An 18690-nucleotide genomic window follows, 5' to 3' on the forward strand; every position below is an offset into this window, starting at 1 on the left:
TTCACTCTTTGTAACTGATAGATTATGATGTATCATTCTCTTCTTTCCTTCTACAAAGTATAATCAAAATGTACTGTTTTATTTTAGAAGCAACTAAATTATAGGTAAAGATTTCTCAGAAGGCTTAGCCCAAACAAATCTTCTACCATTAACTCCTACACCTGAAATTCTTATAATGTGCATTACTAGACCTTTTAAAATTTATTTATTTTTTAATTAAGAATTTTTTTTATTCATTTTACACACCAATCAAAGATCCCCCTCATCTCTCTTCCAGCCCCTCCAGCCTCCCTGTCCCAACCCACTCCCCATTTCCTCCTACAAGAAGATAAGGTCTTTCATGGGGAGGTACATTAGTAGAGGCAGGTCCAAGCCCCTCCCCCTGCCTCAAGGCTGTACAAGGTGTCCCATCATAGGTAATTGGCTCAATAAAGCCTGCTCATGCACCAGGGATGTAGTCTAGTTGGTGTAGGACTCTCTGTGTAGCTCAGGCTACCCTCAGACTTGAGTGATATTCATGCCCCTGTGTTCCTGAGTGCTGGGATTACAGGTGTGCATCGCTGTGGTTGTCCTACCTTTCTTTGTTAAAATTTTTATTAATTTTTCAAGGTTTCATGTAATACATTTTACCCACATTTACCCCCAACCCCTTCCTAGATTCATTTTCATCTCTCTTTCTGCTCAACTCTGCCCCAGTCCTCTGCTGTAAAACCCAACAAGTCCAATTTGTGCTACTCATATATGCTTGGCTGTGTAGTCAATCACTTGAGCATGGTCAGCCTACCATGGGTCAAATTCTTAAAGAAAACTGACTCTTTCTCTCACAGCATCCATCAATTGTGAATAGCTCCTTGGCTAGGCATGGGACTATGACAACATTCCCTGTCCATTTAAGGATTTGCTTTATCTTTCACAGGCTTTGTGCATGCTGGCACAGCCACTATGAGTTTGTATGTGCAGCTACTCTTTTGTGTCCAGAAAACACTGGTTATTTGCAGTCATCCATTACCTCTGGCTCTTACACTCTTTCCACTCACATCTTTCACAATGATTCCTGAGCCATGGGAGAAGGGGTGTGACACCCCATTTAGGGCTAAGCATTCCACTGTCTTTTATTCCTTGCACCTTTACCAGTTGTGGGTCTGTGTTAATCACCATCTACTGATTTAAAAAAAAAGTGTCTCTGATAATGGTTGAGAGATGCACCAATCTAAGGGTATAACTACAAGTCATTAGGAGTCAACTTAATACTAAATCCATTTAGCAGAATAATAGTAGTAGGTACTCTCTTAGGGCCTATTATCTGGGTGGCCACAAGTTCTTGGCCCTAGTAACAGTACAATGTATGAGTTCCCTCTTATGGAGCAAGATTAGAATCCAATCAGAAAGTGGTTGGCGACTCCCATGACATGTGTGCCATTATTGCATCAGGGGCCATTTCTAGCCAGGTCAGTCATTATTGTAGTACACATGGTTCACACTTGGGTAAGACTGATGATTACTTATTCCTGACAGTAGCAGGCATCGTACCCCTCAGCCTTATGCAAGCTAGCCACTAGGGATGAACTCCTGGGTTAGGCCCAGCATGTTTTCTCCACGATCTGTGACTCAAGTATGTGGTGCCTTCAGTCACAGGGTCTTACTATGAACTGTTGGAGAGTAACCAAGAGCAGTCAATGACTTATAATGTTTTGGGGTCCACTGGACTCCCTTGCACAATAACTAAAAAATGGGGAGTCTAACTGGGACATTGTTGCCCTGTTATAGTGTAACTCCATTTATACTCCTCTAATCCATGTATATGCATGCATTTTAGAAAGCTTTTATTGTAGTATTTTTAATTGTTGCTTTTTCAGAAGGTCCCTAGTGTTAATTATTCCTCCCATTATTCCTTGCTGCACTCTGCCCTCTCATTCCCACCCCACTTAATCCTGCTTGTTCCATTATTTCCCTTTATACCACTGCATTGTATTCTTTTGAAAACCTCCCCTTACCATGGCCCCTTACTAATTTTCTGACTCCTGTGGGAACTTCAAATGAAGTGGACCTATCTGAAGATCAAAGCTAATATCCACAAATGAGAAACAAAACAAAACAAAACAAAAAACCATGTGACATTTATTTTTCTGGGTCTGTGTTATATATCACCCAGAATGTTTCCAGTTCCACTCATTTACCTGACAAATTAATTTTGTTTCTCTTAACAACTGAACAATATTCTATTGTGTAATTTAAAGAAAGGCAATGAAAAAAATGGGAACATTATTCATGGAAAATGAAGTATAAAGCATAGGGAGATATGATCACTTCCCAGCTGCTAGGAGGGCTGTTAATATGGCATTCTCATGACTTGTGTGAGAGTGAGTTCTGTCTCAGAAACTCAAGCAGGTTAACGGGGTAGCTCAGCATGTCCTGGGGGTGGTTGTGCTGTATGTACATGCCTGTTTCTACTGTCTGCTCAGTCAGGCCTTCTGCTCTTCCAGGCACTGGAAATCTGCTTTATGGTGATCTCAAAACTCCCCTGTCGTCTCTGCTCTTTCTCTCCTCCCGAACCTCCAGCTGTACTATCTGTTCACTATCTCTGCTTCCATTTACCAGAATGCCATGAGGTTATAATTACATGGTATAGAATATTGATTTTCTTTAGCCACAGGTACTTGAGTTTCCAACCTGGCTTTCTGATATGTACATCACATTGCATTGCCTTGCTGGATAACGCTTCATTACATGCATGGACTCAAACAGCAGTAGTTTTTAACTAAGAAGAAAACTGATCAAAATAATTCTAAACTTACTGTTTTAAAAAAATCTTTGTAAATAAAGTATGACTCAGAAAGATTATCAACTTTATAATAATTTATATGTAAGAATGTCATAAATTAATACTTGCTTAACATTTCTAATTGTTTGGGAAAATATATGTAATAATTTTTTTCAATTAAACGTTTTAAAATATCTGAGTCATCTAGCTAATAACTATACTAAAATAACATAATTTGTAGTATCCAAATGTTAGACCCCATTTTTACAGTATAAAGAGAGATGAAACAATTATTTCACAGTTTAAAATCAAGCTTTATATTTGAGTTCAAGAAGTAACAATAAAAGTAAATGTTATGCATACTGAACAAAGGTCCTAATTATTTTAAATGCTGTGCAGTTTAGGGCGTGAAAGTGTTTGTCAATAGATGTTATAAAAGTTCAGTGGTTCCAATCTGGTTCTATTGCCCTCCTTCTACAGAGAGAGACAAATCTAATTTATTTTGACATGTTGGAATTCAATATATTTGCAAATGAGTACCAATTAAGGGACCATTTTTATATCTGCTATGAGAAAGTTTAATGAAAACGAGAAGAAATAAACACCCACTGGAACTCCTATTATTTGTAACCTTGTGGTAATTGTGCCAGAGTGACCTGATTCCACACATTTAACTAAGAAAAATAGTGCCAAGATAGGAATATTCAGAGACACCAGCACCCCATGATTCTGAGGATGAATTATAAATAAGAAAATGAGTCAAGGACTACGTGGGCAGAAGCTGTTAGAAGTTCAGCTCTGCTCAGACTCACAAGGCACCTTGAGCATAAACATTTGAGAGTAGGAATAACAAAGGTTTTCTCAAACTATTATCAAGATAAAAATGTCACCTAGGGTGACATTCATGTGTGTGTAGTATGTGCAAGTGTCATAAGCTTGGGGCTGTGGTGATATTTTGTGTATGCTCCAACAAATAAAGCTTGCCTGAAGATCAGAGGGCAAAGCCAGCCACTAGTTAGCCATAGAGGCCAGGTAGGGGAGGCACAGGCCTTTAATCCCAGCACTTGGGATCTCATGACTTTGCTCCCAGTACTTGGGAGGCACACATGCTTTTAATCCCAGGACTAGGGAGGTTGAGACAGGAAGTGATATGGTTGAGGGGAGAAAAGGAATACAAGGCGGGAGGAGATAGGAGCTCAGTCCTTGTTGCCTGAGGAGTTGCCTGAGGTGAGAGGTGGCTGTGGCTTGTTCCTTTTGTTTCTCTGATCTTTCAGCATTCACCCCAATATCTGGCTCCAGGATTTTATTAAGACCAATTAGGATTCGTGCTCCAGGGGAAACACTCTGAAGAAGTACAGAGGCTTCTACTCTACTCCATGGTAGCATGGGAAATCATCTGATACAGATTTATCAAGGACAGAAGAGAACACAGGAAGAGATGTCCGGACATCCTCCAAAAACTCAGCCACCATTTTGAGCATCAGCAGGGTCCATAACCTGAGATAATTTTCAAGTTTCCCAGGTTGACTTAAGGAAAATTTCTTCTAGGCTCTTAGTTCTTAGCTTCCTTGTCCTTATGCCTTTCCATTAGAAAACTTGACATTGTAAATTGTTTCTATAAAATCTTTAAGAAAATCCCTTCTTGCCAGCTTTACAGTTCAGGGACAATGGCATTGCCATTGACCAGGGAGGCATGCTTTGACACAGTGTCACTAGGAAAAACACCTATCTCTCCTGTTACTGGCCCCCATACCTGGTTATTCTTTTTTATGGGTTCCCTGCTTCACACTGTGAAACTACCTCTACTAGTAAACATGGGAGGGTCTCTCCAGCACAGCTCTTAATTAAAACCCCATTTCCCAAGCAGTGTGGCTGAGTTCTGGCCTTCTCCATTATTACAGTAGCTTGTTATCTTTTGGGTGATCAATATCCTCAGCTGGAATTGTTTGTGTCCCTCTTTTCTTGATAGTATCGTATGTGAACCCAGCTCTGACCAGCACAAGTTCTGTCCAAGCAACTCATGGATCATAAGAAACAGCCAGTGGCTATTTGAAATCACTACATTTATTTATACCGTGATATGTAATTTACGCACACAGGCAAAGCCTATAAAGGAGCAAGACTCCATGCATACACAACAGAAAACAGGACATCAAAGCCACAGGGCATACACCACAAATCATAGGTGTATCAAGAGAGATTCTAGTGATCATATGATTCAGTTTATCTGTGACAACCCTTTAGTGCCCACCACTGTTGCCTAATACAGTGTATGTCTCTTTACATTGAAAAGTACTGTGCTTTGGGCATTACGAAAACAGAGTAAGGAGTAAGTTTTACTCTCTCACTTAAGTTTACAGTCTATTTAGTGAGACTGGGCATGTGCACCCTCAGAACTTGACTCTGAATTAATTATACGTTCATCAATGTCATATAATAATCCTTGCTTTTTCTTGTTTGCAATGGCCTGGTGTATCTTTTCCTGTCATGCGATTTCTATGCATGTAATTTTGTTTTCTGTGCATTGCTTAATGGAACATAACCACATTTTAAAATTTTACAAGAAAAAAAAATAATTACCCCTCGGAAGATGAATTAAATGGCACAGCTACTGAGTGAGTACCATGGAAGACTAAAAGTGAATGACTTCGCCATTATAAATTGAAGGTAAACCTATGTCATGACTGTGAGTCCGCACTCAGTGGGAAGATCTGACTTCCATTCTGAGTGGTATGACTTTTTCTGGTTAACTCCTTTCAATACTTTCAAATTTCTCTTGTAATAAATAATAAAAATAAGGCCCTTCATATTGCTCATACGTCCCCCAGCTTGCATCTCTAGGCTGATCAACTCCGAACCTTACCTCCAGAGCCTGGAAACAGGACACCCCAGAGATTTAACACAAGGAGAGAAAGATGCCATCCCTAAAACTGTGAGTAATAAACTCCAAACAAGGGGAACAAAAAGAGACTGTAAATCATCTACAACTGGGAAGATGTGAAGAAGTTCAATTCCACGTGGCAGAGAAAGTATATGGATTCACTCCAAACATCCCAAGCCTTTTCTCAACTATAAAGGAAAACTCTCTTATGCTTGAGGATGACTTGAATAGTGACGTCAGAAGACATGGCAGTTTATCTTCAGGAAATAGGAGATTTCATGTTGGACAAGAGACCTATACAAAAGTCGAGCAGTTTTAGTCATCAAGCAGCACTCTCTATACTTGTAATTTCCACAGATCTTCTTGCCTTCTGTTGTAATCTCTTCAGTATTTTCTCCCTACACTCATGTTCTTGATGGATAAAGGCCTTTAAGTCTACAAATCAAGATTTCCATGAATGCTAGCAATGTCCCTTCATAGAACAGAACTGCAATTCTTTGACTGATGAAATCTCCATGAACTGCTGTAAAAATATCACTCCTACTTTTTATAATCTAGTATATAAAATGGCTATCTCTGATTATAAATTATAATTTTCCTCATTTTTACATATTAGAAGGTAGACTATTAATTCTTTATTCAGTTTATACTAATTTCAATCCCCAATACAAAAGCTGTTCAGATTGAGTTTAAATATGAATTATATATAAGTCTTTACTATCATTAGTGATTAAATTAATTCACTTTAATTAATAACATACCAGCTTTTTAATTTTAATACGGAAATTGTGAAGGTTATATTTTAGTGAAGAGTATTTAAAGTTTGGAAAATGTCAGGATGTTCTTATGTATAATTATCTTTTATTTGGGTTTCATACATTAAAATTAAATACTAGTAGAAACAGAACAATATTTTTGTAGGATTAACAAAATACTTAAAAAATTAACAAAAATATGTTTTTATTTTTGTAGGAACTATACTTTAAAATGCACAGTTTTTAATTGTTTATAACTTTAAATTTGAAATATTTAATAATAAATTGGTACATCTTTATCATAAATGAATATCAAAGCTATATGTATATGTATAAATGCATTGTATTTTTCGGAAAATTTAAAAAAGTATATATATATATATATATATATGCATTGTATTTTTTGGAAAATTTAAAAATAATTGTCTTTGACTAATTTTTTGATAAATGGAGTAAGACACTGCATTTTCCACCCAAAATCAATATTCACATTTAGACTGCATGGTCTATCTTAGACATGTTGACCTTTCCATGATATTTACTCTCCACCTGAAGGTAAGCGAATTCCAGTGTATGCATGACTCAGTCTGCCATCCTCCGATGAAGATCAAATGTCATTCTTCAGGGTACTAACACACTTGACCTACAGGAGTCCATCCATTCTCAGGTAACCATCCAACCTTAACTACTACTAGGATTTTAGTATTCTTGCATAGGGTAACAGAGAGACGAGTTAGATGAATTATCCATGACAACGTAATAACTTTCTAAGAGATGCAAAATAATGAAAGACAGAAACCCTCTGATCAAACATGGGCATGTTGTGCTTTATGTTGCATCTTGAGGCTACAGCCACAGGAGGCACATCTGGACCACACTTTAATTATCACAGTATGGAATTTCATGTGGTGTTTGTGTAAAGGACATGTGTCCCTCATCAAACTGCAGTTAATGATGAGGAGAGCAGAGACACAGAGGTGGGAGGTTTGTACCATAACCTACAGATGACCTGATTGTCCTGTAGATGCACACTTAAGTGAGACGGTGTTCATTTCAATGTCACAATGAAGTCTGGGACGTTGGGATGTTTTGGCCTAATATTCTCTATTTCTTCTTAACTTGGGTTCATAATTTATATTTCTCTTAAAGACCCCCACCCTGGCTCAAATTCTCTTCCAACCCTCTCACATGGGAGTTTCCTCTAAAGAGATTGTTGCTTTTAAAGTCTCACCTTGGTAATTTATTGTTGCGGGACTTTAGTATTTTGATAGATGTAAGCTAATTTCAAGATATTTATGATTAGTTAGGAGAAGTTTTAAGGAAAACAAAGAGAGAGAAATTTAATGGATATTAATGTAGATTTTAAACATATATGTTAAAGTAGCCTTATTTATGTGCTTGTATATTAAAAGAAAATGAATAAGTTGGACATATTTAATATATCTTAATTTACGTACATGTTCCACATTAATAACGACACTAATTATGTGGAGTTTTCATTCCTAAACTGCCCAAACCATGTCAGGATACCTACCAGTAATGGACAGTAGGCTGTTATATCACTTTTTTCTCATATAATGCTTTTAAATCAGTTTTCGTCATACTACTTGGAAGAGGGAGTAAATAATGAAACAGCTGAAGGCCCCCAAAAGAATGAGTCTGAAATAATTTAACAAAATGAATCTAATAACTGGGGTATTGATGTATGGACAACTCCCTAACCTTTACATTGATTCTAAGATTGAAAGGCAAGTGAAAGATTTTGACAGCTTCGGCCAGTGAGATGCCTCATCAGGGAAAAGTAGTCACCTTGTAAGCCTGAGGAGTTGGGTTTGATTCCTAAAACACACAAAGAAATGACAGGAGAGAACTGATTTCACAAATTTGTCCACATGTACACACAGTGACACATGTCCTCCCTCTACCATAAATATACACACAGAATAAATAAAGATGAAAATTAAAAAAACAGCCTATTTACCCTTGTAGCAAGGATTTCTGTTAAACCAAATAATAAATTGTCAGGTCCAGCAGGTAGTCTCTATGGTCTGAGCCGATCAAGACACGAGAAAAGTTTGAGAACAGATTATTACAAGGTGATTCTAGTTTTAAATGCAAGCCAAATTGTGGGAAATGGTTTAAATAAAGATATGAGGCTACATGTCACACACACACACACACACACACACACACACACACACACACACACACACACCCTACTAACTTATAGTGTTCAAGGCAGGTACTATTACTTGATCTCTATTCACTGCAAAGGGAAAAATAAGTCATAATCCAAACAAAGGAAAAAGAATCTGGACAGATGTTGAGGGCAGGACATGTTTCAGCAATAAAATGCCTCTAGCTCCTTCAGCACTTTGTTTTAGGTAAAGGTAGGAGAGGGGAGATGAGGATGGAGGTCATCATGGAGCCTCAATATAGTCACGTTGGTGTGTTACATCATTGCATGTTTAATCTTGTTTTAAACTTGATTAGACTGAGATGTCCTGGGAGATGTGAAGAGCACACTTCTGGGTGTGACTCTGAGGTTAATTATAGAGGGATTCACTAATGGAGAAAGGCCTATCTTGAAAGTATTAGTACTATCCCATAGACTGAGGATCTAAATGGAATTAAAAGGTGAGGAGAGGGTCCCTGTACCTGCTTGGTCAAATGTCCATTTGTCGGCTGCCACAGAGCTGCACTCATTTCCGACTGCCATGTGAGACAAGTGTGTGGCTTTTAATTGCTACACCATCCATGTTTCTGAGTTTTCCTTTTGGGAGGCTGAGTGATCTAAGTGGCAGTTCCAATATACACGAAATAGTAGGGTTAGTGGGAGATGGTGCCATGGTTGTCATGAATTCAGTTTAAATTCCCGAGATAAATGAATAGTTCATCTTTAAATGTGGTCATTTGTTGGAAACAAAAATTTCCCCTAGGAACCTAGACATGAACACTGGAACAGAGACAATCCTGAGACCTACAACCACAGGTCTTCCAGCTCCCAGTGCGATTTTTCTTAGAAGATATTGTCCACATGTAAATGGTGAGTCCATACCACAGGGTCAGAATGCACACAGTACCATTTTGTATCTCTGCAAAATTTGATCCTAGAAGGATTTGTGTTTTCTTCCTCTAGAAGTGACACCAACACAAGGCATCTTTCAGGTAGTCATAGAGTGATGCCTCTTTGCCCTCTGGGAGTCATGCATGGACTCCTGAGGCAGGGAATAGATTTAAAAGTAAGAGCGCAAAGGCAGTAAGCATCTTATACTCATGGTTCTGTACTAGAAGGCAGCTGGGATGGCTTTTCAGGTAGTCTACAATAGCATAAGAACATTGCCACAGCTAGCGACTGAGAATATAATGACAAGAATCATCCTTACAGACAATGCTTCCAAAAGGAAACAAAACCAAACCAAACCAAAACAAACTTAGAAAATGTTGCAGCATGAATGAGCAGGACTTTCAGAATGGTTAATAAATTACGTTATGCATTCTTTCAAATCAATATAATTTATATCATTTGAAAGGACAGTACCTAGTACAAGACAGACATGCAAATTTCTTAACTTGTGTTTCTACTTTTGTCAACAAATGGCTGACAGGGTTGCCCTGGGTATATTCTGTATTTCAGGTATTCCTGGGCAAAATGGTTCAGCCAGGCTAAAACATGGTAAAGACCATTCAGTACCACAGTTTATTTCCAAAAGTATAGCCCTGTTTGGTGACTCCCAATAGCAAGTGGACCTAGGAAACAGTTTGGCTGTGTGCTCATGAGAAAGTAGGGGAGTCCAGAAACACTGCCATGAGTGTCCCCCAAGTCAGCAAAGCTGGAGTGATTGCTGAGGAGCTGCCCACTGTTTTAAGGTTTTCCTAGCACACTGTATAAACATTTAAATTCAGATATTGACACCAATCACCAAAGCAATGCCTTCAGCTCAGATTTGCTATTTTTTTTTTCTAAATTTTCTGGGTATCTGATAGAAAGCAAGGCCATTTTTTTTCAGTACCAAATTCCACTGAATCTATTTCATCAGTAACATTGACTTTATATAGGAGTCTATCCATAAACAAGTTACAAGATGGCTAAATCCCCTTTTTGATTCAGAATAACAAAGGATTGAGACAATCACAAAGACTCTGTAGCTGTGAGAAAGTTCTTGAAGGTCAGAACCCTCTTAAAGGTCTCCTGACTGCTTTTGATTATAGCACCAGATAATTGGCAAATTTTTGTTCTCTAAGTTAATAATTTTATTAATAGAATCTATTTGTGGTTGGTATTTATATTCAGACACAGTGGGAAATGCTAAATTATTTATTGAGCAAAAACATTTGTGTTTTTCAAAATTAGTGTTGAACAAGGACACACAGAAAAGCAAGCCAAATGAACAATGTCCAGATTCTCATCATGACCTTGGCCTCAAAGCCTCAAGGTTTTATTCGAAGGAGACAAAGATCAGCGTGAATGTCTGAGAATCTGAGGCACACCTGTTACTAACTGGGAACAAGTCCAGCTCCAAGCTGGGGCCCAGAGAAAGGGCAGGATGTCCTGAGCTTACTCAAGGGGAAATGATACTTATTCCATGGCTGGTTGTGTTGTTTGTTTGTTTCCCTATTAGAGTTTCCAAGGATGGACAAGAAAATTTCCTTTACCAGTGTCTGTGAGGGCCCCAGCAAAGATAGGGAGAAGCATAAAGTCTTAGCTGGGGTTTCTATTGATGTGACGAAATACCATGGCCATAAACAACCCTAAGAGGAAAGGGTTTATTGAAGCCTCCAGTTCCCACCAAGACCATCAAGGAGGGAAGTCAGAGCATGGGGCAGGGCTGGAATCTGGAATCAGGAGCTGATTGATGCAGAGACCATGAAGGAGTGCTGCTTACCAGCTTGCTCCCTCATGACTTGCTCAGACTGCTTCCTTTCTTTTCTTTTCTTTTCTTTTCTTTTCTTTTCTTTTCTTTTCTTTTCTTTTCTTTCCTTTCCTTTCCTTTCCCTTTCTTTCTTTCTTTCTTTCTTTCTTTCTTTCTCTCTTCTTTGAGGAATACTATAAAAATTTAAAATCTGCATATAAAGAATCAGTTTATTTTTCTATCCCAAGTACCTATATTTTGTTTAATTTTTTATTAATTAAATTTTTCATTTATTTTAGATCTCTATAGCAGTTTCCTCTCCTTCTTCTCCTCCCATCCCCTCCTCTCCCCCATATCCCCTCTGCACCCACCCATCCACTCCTCCCCTGTTTCTGTTCAGAAAGAGGAAGGCCTCCCATGGGTATCAACAAAGCATGCCAAATCAAGTTGCAGTAAGGATAAGCTCCCTGCTTTGTTTTAAGGCTGGGGAGACAGCTCAGTATGAGGAATAGATTCCCAAAAGCCAGCCCAAGCATTAGAGACAGGTCCTGGTCCCACAAATAGACCAAGCTACACAACTGCCGCACATATGTAGAGGGCCTAGGTCAGTCCCATGCAGGATCCCTAGCTGTCGGTCCAGCTCTGTGAGCTCCTATGAGCCCAGGTCAGTCATTTCTGTGGGTTCCCTTGTGATGAACTTGATCCCCCTGGCTTGTACAATCCTTCCCCCTTCTCTTCAACAGGATTCCCAGAGCTTGGCCAATCTGCTTTCTTATAGCACTCAGGACCACCAGCCCAGGGATGATGCCACTTACAAAGGACTAGGCCCTCCTACATCAATCACTAATTAAGAAAATGCCCTGTGGGCTTCCTTATGGCATGGAGGCATTTTCTCAGTTAAGTTTCCTTCTTCCCATATGGCTATGGCAGGTATCAAGTTGACATAAAGCTAGCAAAAACTACCATGTGAATCTGTCATGTTGGTGCTTGAAACACTCAAAGTAACTCAATAGGGAAATATCTCCAATGGCAGAAAACTGTGCCTACTATAAACAAAGCATTCCAGAAAGCCAAGTGAGAGAGACAGCAACGATGGGCATGAGGCAGAAGGACTTATAGTAACATTAACTATGGGATTTTATTTGTCTCACATAGAATTTAGAATACACTTAGTATAGTTTGTGTGCTTGCTTTGGAGGACTGTCCAGGATTTACATCATGGAAGTTGATTTTGAGCTATGGTATTATAAAGATAAAATTTTCTTGTGGTGGCAGATGTTTCCAAGATATGTCCTCATTTACTCCACCTGCCGGTATCTTGGTTCCTGCTATAGCTTCAAACTCTTAAGAAGTTATTTGAAATTATAAAGCACTCAAATCCCAGTTGTTTAGCTTGAACTGTTTAGGGGGCCCCCAGACAGTTGGATCGGGACCTGTCCCTAGTGCATGAGCCAGCTTTTTGGAGCCTAGTGCCTATGGTGAGACACTTTGCTCAGCCTTGGTGCAGGGGGGAGGGGATTGGACCTGCCTCAACTGAATGTACCAGGCTCTGCTGACTCCCCAGGGGAGACCTTGCCTTGGAGGAGGTGGGAGGAGGAAGGACAGGGGAATCCATGGTTGATATGTAAAATGATTAGAAAATCTCTTAATAAAAAGAAAAGAAAAAAAAGTAATAAAACACCCAAATCCAAATTTTAAAACACGATGAATTCCACTGTCATCAGAGATCTCTTTTGCTCTTGAGCCTCAACCAGTATCATCTTCAAATGCTAATTTCTCTCAAAAAAGACTGAAATCATTAAATGTTCTAGAACCCAGTGAAGATTCCATCATCCCTGTTTAAGTGATGCTGACGCTGACTCACAGATGTGGGTCATCTATCTGTATTGTTATGGATAACTCCTACACCACCTTTAAGTCAGCTCAGTAGAATGTGGGTATTCAGGCATGACTGTACATGTATACACCTTGTTTCCCCAGCACAGTGGTGCTACTGTCTCCTCATGGATTGTGTTTCCATGGTGTACTGTGTTTACAACAGTTACATCTGTTTCTACTCCAGGGTTGTGAGCCTCTTGCAATAATCACTTTATTGGGAATATTTTGAGATTAAAATTGCTGTATTATATATTGTTTCATATATTTGTAATGAGGATGTTTACCACCCTTCAGCAATCTTGAAGGGAATGTAGAGATTATCCACTAAAATAAGGGCAGATGTTTCACATCCATGAATCAGCATCAGCATCAGGATAAACAAGGGATAATGGAGTCTACATTGGGTCCCAGGACATTCAGTGATCCAGTCTTTCTCGAGACAAACTAGAAGTTAGATGAAGATACTGATTAAAGCACGAAAAATAGAGATTTCTGATGGTAACATAATTATAAACCATGTATGAATATATGTGTGTATATATATGTATATATATGTGCATGTCACATCATATATGTGCGCATGCACATTTGTGCCCACATAAGGAACATTTACAAAGAGTTAGCTTTCTTTGCCATGTGCAGACATAGAAAGAAGGCATCTCTAAGAAAGACTGGGTAGGAATCTGATCCTGATAATGCTGGTGCCCTAGAGAATCTCGGATGGTTATCCACCACGACCATAAAAAATGAATTCTAGGACATGTTCATTTAGCTTTCCTTTCTAAGTGTCCTTGTTTAATACCACTTTTTAAAAATTGAAAATATTTTGCTTAATGAATAATTTAGAGTTTTATGCAATGTCTTAATACAGATACTAACTGCAATGAGATTCTATTAATGAAATTGGTAACTTAGGAAAAAAAAACCTAGCCAATCATTTGGTGCCATTGTAAGAGCACATGTAAGAGGATTATGACCTGATTCAACTTTCCCTAGACTGCCTCAGTTCATTGGTTATTTTGAATTATTTTCTTATCACTTGATGAGTTGAAAGTATCCTTGCTATAATATATAACATGGTATTAAGGCACACATCACATGTCTTGGAAAGTGTTGCCATAGAACATACATTAGAGGTGGAGGTCACATTATACTGGCAACAATGAGAACTGAAAATCCATTTTTACCCTGGGTTCATTAATGACTTAGAATTATATGATTATATTTCAACAAAACTTTTTTATTATTTATAAAGGATCAGGTGAAGCTTTGCTAAAGTATGTCATACTAAACGGTTGTAATCACGGTATGTCTTCCAAGGTTTCATTCTAATTTTAAAATCAAGTTGAAGTTGAAAGCCAGCCTCATTGCTAAATTCAGATCAATTTTGAGAGTGCCTCTAAAACACACTAAAAGCTCAGTGCTTTAAAACCTGATAGAAATTCATACCTATATTCCTCTTGGGTGAAGCGTGGGATCTCTCCAGGATGTAAGACGAGAATTCTCACGGTGGCACTACTAGACATCACAGGCTCGCCATCATCAAAAGCCACAACCACCAGCTAGAAAAGTGACAAGATCCACATACAGATTATAAACAGGAGAAAACGTCAACACAGACAGCATCAAAGCTTTTGCTATTTTGTTCCTGGTTCCAGTTGTGGGAAAAAGTAATATCTTCCTACTCCCTTCAAAGAAAGAGATGCTGTGTTGGGATATGCCACATTCTCCCTTAATCTTCATAAACATCCAGCTAGGTGATGTCATTTTTATTTGCCAGAAGAAAAATAAATCAAATGAGTTATGAACTCTGTTAAGAAAAAAATCAACTTCTTATAGAGTATATGGATGATGTTCATTCTATGTAATTCTAAATGGATTTCTACAGACAATGCTGCCTATAAGAAGAAAAATGTACTTTTATAGCATCAACACACTTACTTAAAAGGTGTTAAATACATTGTATCAACAGCAAAAAGATAATTTAGGTTACTTATAAAAAATTAATTTTCATGAATTTTCCCTAAATTTAAAGAGTAAAAATGTTTTTCTCTAGAGAATAAAAGAGGCAACCTTTATGGTTAACACTTTGTTATGTAGTCTCTTAAAACAATGAGTCCATTTAAAACCAAGAGCACATGGTACACAGTGGGAGTTATTCAAATACATAAACTGAAAAGTTTTAGATGTACGAGGTAATATCTATGTATTATTACTGTGGTATTAATTGGTATTTTCCCTTAACAACCACAATACACAAAGAAGTGCTCTAATATTTATGTTAAGGCATGCAAACATTTTCACAGAGATGTACATTCTTGTGAAAATTAAAGGTTATTAACACAAAGCAACTCAGTTTAGGTTAATGGATATTATTTTTTTTCTAATTTTCTAGAAGCATTACCTGTCAAGAATACATGATTTCACTTCTGCAATTATACTTGTAGGCACTTACACTTGCAAGCAGGTGTACAATAGCATTCACACAAGTCGTTTCAGAATGATAGAGGTGCACAGTAGCAACCAAATGATTTACTATTGTAGCATTAGAAACACAAAGAAAAAGGTAATGCTTTACTTGCAGAGCAGAACACCAGATAGCCATTAAGATAATAGCATTACTTGTGTTGATTGGTATGGACAGTATATAATTGAGTACAGATTGAATATCATGATTATTGTGGAGCCTAGACTCTCATTAGAAGACCAAGTAGTAGCATCTAATTATGCCAAATATATAAAATATGAAGTGATTCTTTTATTTTAAAGTACATTTTCCAAATTTCAATGAGAAATGACTTTTAAAAATTAAAGAGGTGAAAAATAGAAAATCATACTGACAACTGTTAAGCAAAACCCTCAATGCTGGACGTCAAATAGACGTCACAAAGAAAATGGCACACTGACCTTAAAAATTGTTGTAGGCTCCTCATTAAGATTGACACGAGTTATTACTCTTCCAGAATCTTCTTCTACATCAAAAATACTGGCAGGGTATGGAAACTGCACATCATCCACTCTATACCTCACCCGACTTGCAGGCAAACCCTGAAATGAAATAATTGATCTATCAGGATGAAAGCAAAGAACATCAGTGGAGATCATCTGACTTTCATGATGAATGGCTTTGTAGAACAGAAAAATTGTCCTGGTTTCATATCCCGTGTTAAAATATGACAGGATATTTCTTTCTGTGGACAGTTCAATCCTAATCAATGAAGTGTGCTGCAATTAGGCTTTGGTAAAGTAAATTTTATGAGGGGAAAATTTAGTATATTGCCACAGGCATCTTTCCTTTCATTCCACAGCTTGTCTGCCTCCCTAAATACCCAGTGTCTCTGAATATTTTACTTTCGGCCACAATTGTTTCACTTTTAATTATGCTAATCTAAATCCAGAATGCTGGTTCCTTTTTGCTTATGTATATCTGCACTATAGATAAATGGCTGCACCACTAGAAAAGGATATAATATTAAAGCCCAAGAATATTCACCAATGCCTCTACCCACTAATAATCTACAATCAACTGTCTCCATAGTCACGGCTTCTGTGGATAACTCATACTTCAATTTTCTTCCATATTTTACAGCCACTTCTTCTGTGTTGGACACTGATCTGGCTCTCTGCTTCCATTCTATTAAAATTGTCTTTAAAACATAAACACTCTCAGCTGGGGGTGGTGGCTCACACTTGCAGTACCAGTGCTAGTGAGTTCAAAGAAAGAGAACTTAAGAGGCCAACCTGTGCTACACAGTGAGTACTGGGACATTCTGGAATGCAGACTGAGACCCTGTGTCAAAAGAAAAAAACAAACAAACAGAACCCAGAGAGGGAGCAGGAGTGAGAGTGGACAGCGATAGTAAATTCATTCTCATAAAAGCTGGTCAAAATCCTCTAGTGCTTTCCATCAAACACACAAATCCAGACTCCTCACATGGCGATATCAGATCTTGAAAATGTGTCATTTTTTTTCTATCTAATTTGAACTCGCGATTCATTTTTGCCCCACACATTGCTGTTATTTATGCTCAGATACCTGATGTTTGACAGACTTCCACTTTCTGAATTTGTGCTCATGATTTCCTGGTTCTATTTAAGATGTGTCTCTAGGATATTTTTATTCACCACATCTACTTGGAATTGTATCATATATTTCTGTTTACTTATGGTGATGGTGTAAATATGAAATATCCCCTGCAGGCTCATGGTTTGAAATCTTAGTTCCCAACCTCTGGCATAATTTTGGGAGGCAATAGGAGCTTCACATGGTGGTTCCAGCTAATAGACATTGGCCTTGTACTTTCTATCTTGCTTGCACTACCATGAGAATTTCTCCAGCACATTGGGCCAATGAATTAAGGACTAAATACTTTGAAACCATGAGTCAAAAATAAATCCTTCCCCTTTTTAAATTGTTATGTGAGGTGTCTTGTAACAGCAATGCACTAGCAATCATTGCACAAACAGTACAAGGAGTGGGGTCACTGCTGGAACTAAGCCTATATACATGGACTTGAGCCTTTGGACCTGTTTACATGAATAATTTGGAGATATTTAGAGATTTGGGCTAGATAAGCCCTAAATGCTATCAGATGAGCTTACTTGGTGACTCTGGTGGGACCTAAGAAGATCAAAATGGCAAGACGGCAATGCAAAAGCAGAGACTACTCTACACATGAAGTTTCAGGGGCAGATATTAGACCAGGCTGTCTGTGTTGTAATCTCCTGTGTCTTCAAATTTTGAGTGAGGAAGAACTAAAACAGAAAGAGTGTATTGCCTTAGCAGAATAAATTTTATGACCCCATAGCATCTTATCTGTGACGTGGTTACCGCTCATTTCCGCTAGTCAGGTCTACAGTGAGAACTGGGGACACAGAATGAAGCAGGAAGATTGACAAAACATGCAGACTGGGTGACAATGAGCTCCTTTAAAGCGGTAGACAAGGAAGCTGGAGCTTTTTAAAATTTCAGTTTATTTATTTTACATCCTGACCACAGTTTCCCCTTCCTCTTCTCTTCCTATTCCCTCCCCCCACCTCTCCTCCACACCCTCCTCAATCTATTCCTCCTCTGTTTCTGCTCTGAAAGGGGCAGACCTCCCATGGGTGTCAATAAACTGAATAAATAAATTAGAGAATTTAAGGGTTAATAGTGTCCATCACGCCCAAGCATTCTGATAGATATGTAAATATTTACATATTTCAAGGTTTTAGAAACACACCACACTATTGAACTCTTGGGAGAAGGAGTTGTCACCTCCATTGTAATTTTACACATGAATGGTAAGTTCTCTGAGCGGCTGAGGGAAAGTTTAGCAGTGTGGTGAAGGAGGCACAGTTATTGGAAACTGCATCAAGTCTGTGCAGTTATGCACATGTTTTTAATACATTGACAATGCTGCTTGCTTCTTAATGATGCTGACATCAGTTTTAGCAACCAAACAGCATTTTACTAACTATCAGAATATGTGTGTTATATTTATTCTCATATTAATATTTAAAATAGATCTAGGAGTTAGCATAACCATTCATATTTTACAAATGACAAAAGCAAGGTTTTAA

General features: G+C 38.1%; 1 protein-coding gene across 11 annotated transcripts in view; it reads right to left on the minus strand.

The window, feature by feature from the left end:
* The window catches only part of Pcdh15 (protocadherin related 15), a 1435070-nt gene that overhangs the window by 146404 nt on the left and 1269976 nt on the right, over window positions 1-18690 (minus strand). For all 11 annotated transcript variants that reach the window (XR_008219809.1, XR_008219808.1, XM_052744717.1 and 8 more), the window contains 2 exons: window positions 16036-16176; window positions 14578-14690 (listed from right to left, as the gene is read on the minus strand). Coding sequence is in view for 9 of the 11 variants with exons in the window: in XM_052744717.1 (XP_052600677.1) it covers window positions 14578-14690; window positions 16036-16176 (254 nt within the window). In the remaining 2 variants the exon portion in view is untranslated. The remainder of the gene's footprint in view (window positions 1-14577; window positions 14691-16035; window positions 16177-18690) is intronic.

This window comes from Peromyscus californicus, unplaced genomic scaffold (assembly GCF_007827085.1).
Source record: "Peromyscus californicus insignis strain IS unplaced genomic scaffold, ASM782708v3 Scaffold_19__1_contigs__length_69161282, whole genome shotgun sequence".
NCBI lineage: Eukaryota > Metazoa > Chordata > Mammalia > Rodentia > Cricetidae > Peromyscus > Peromyscus californicus.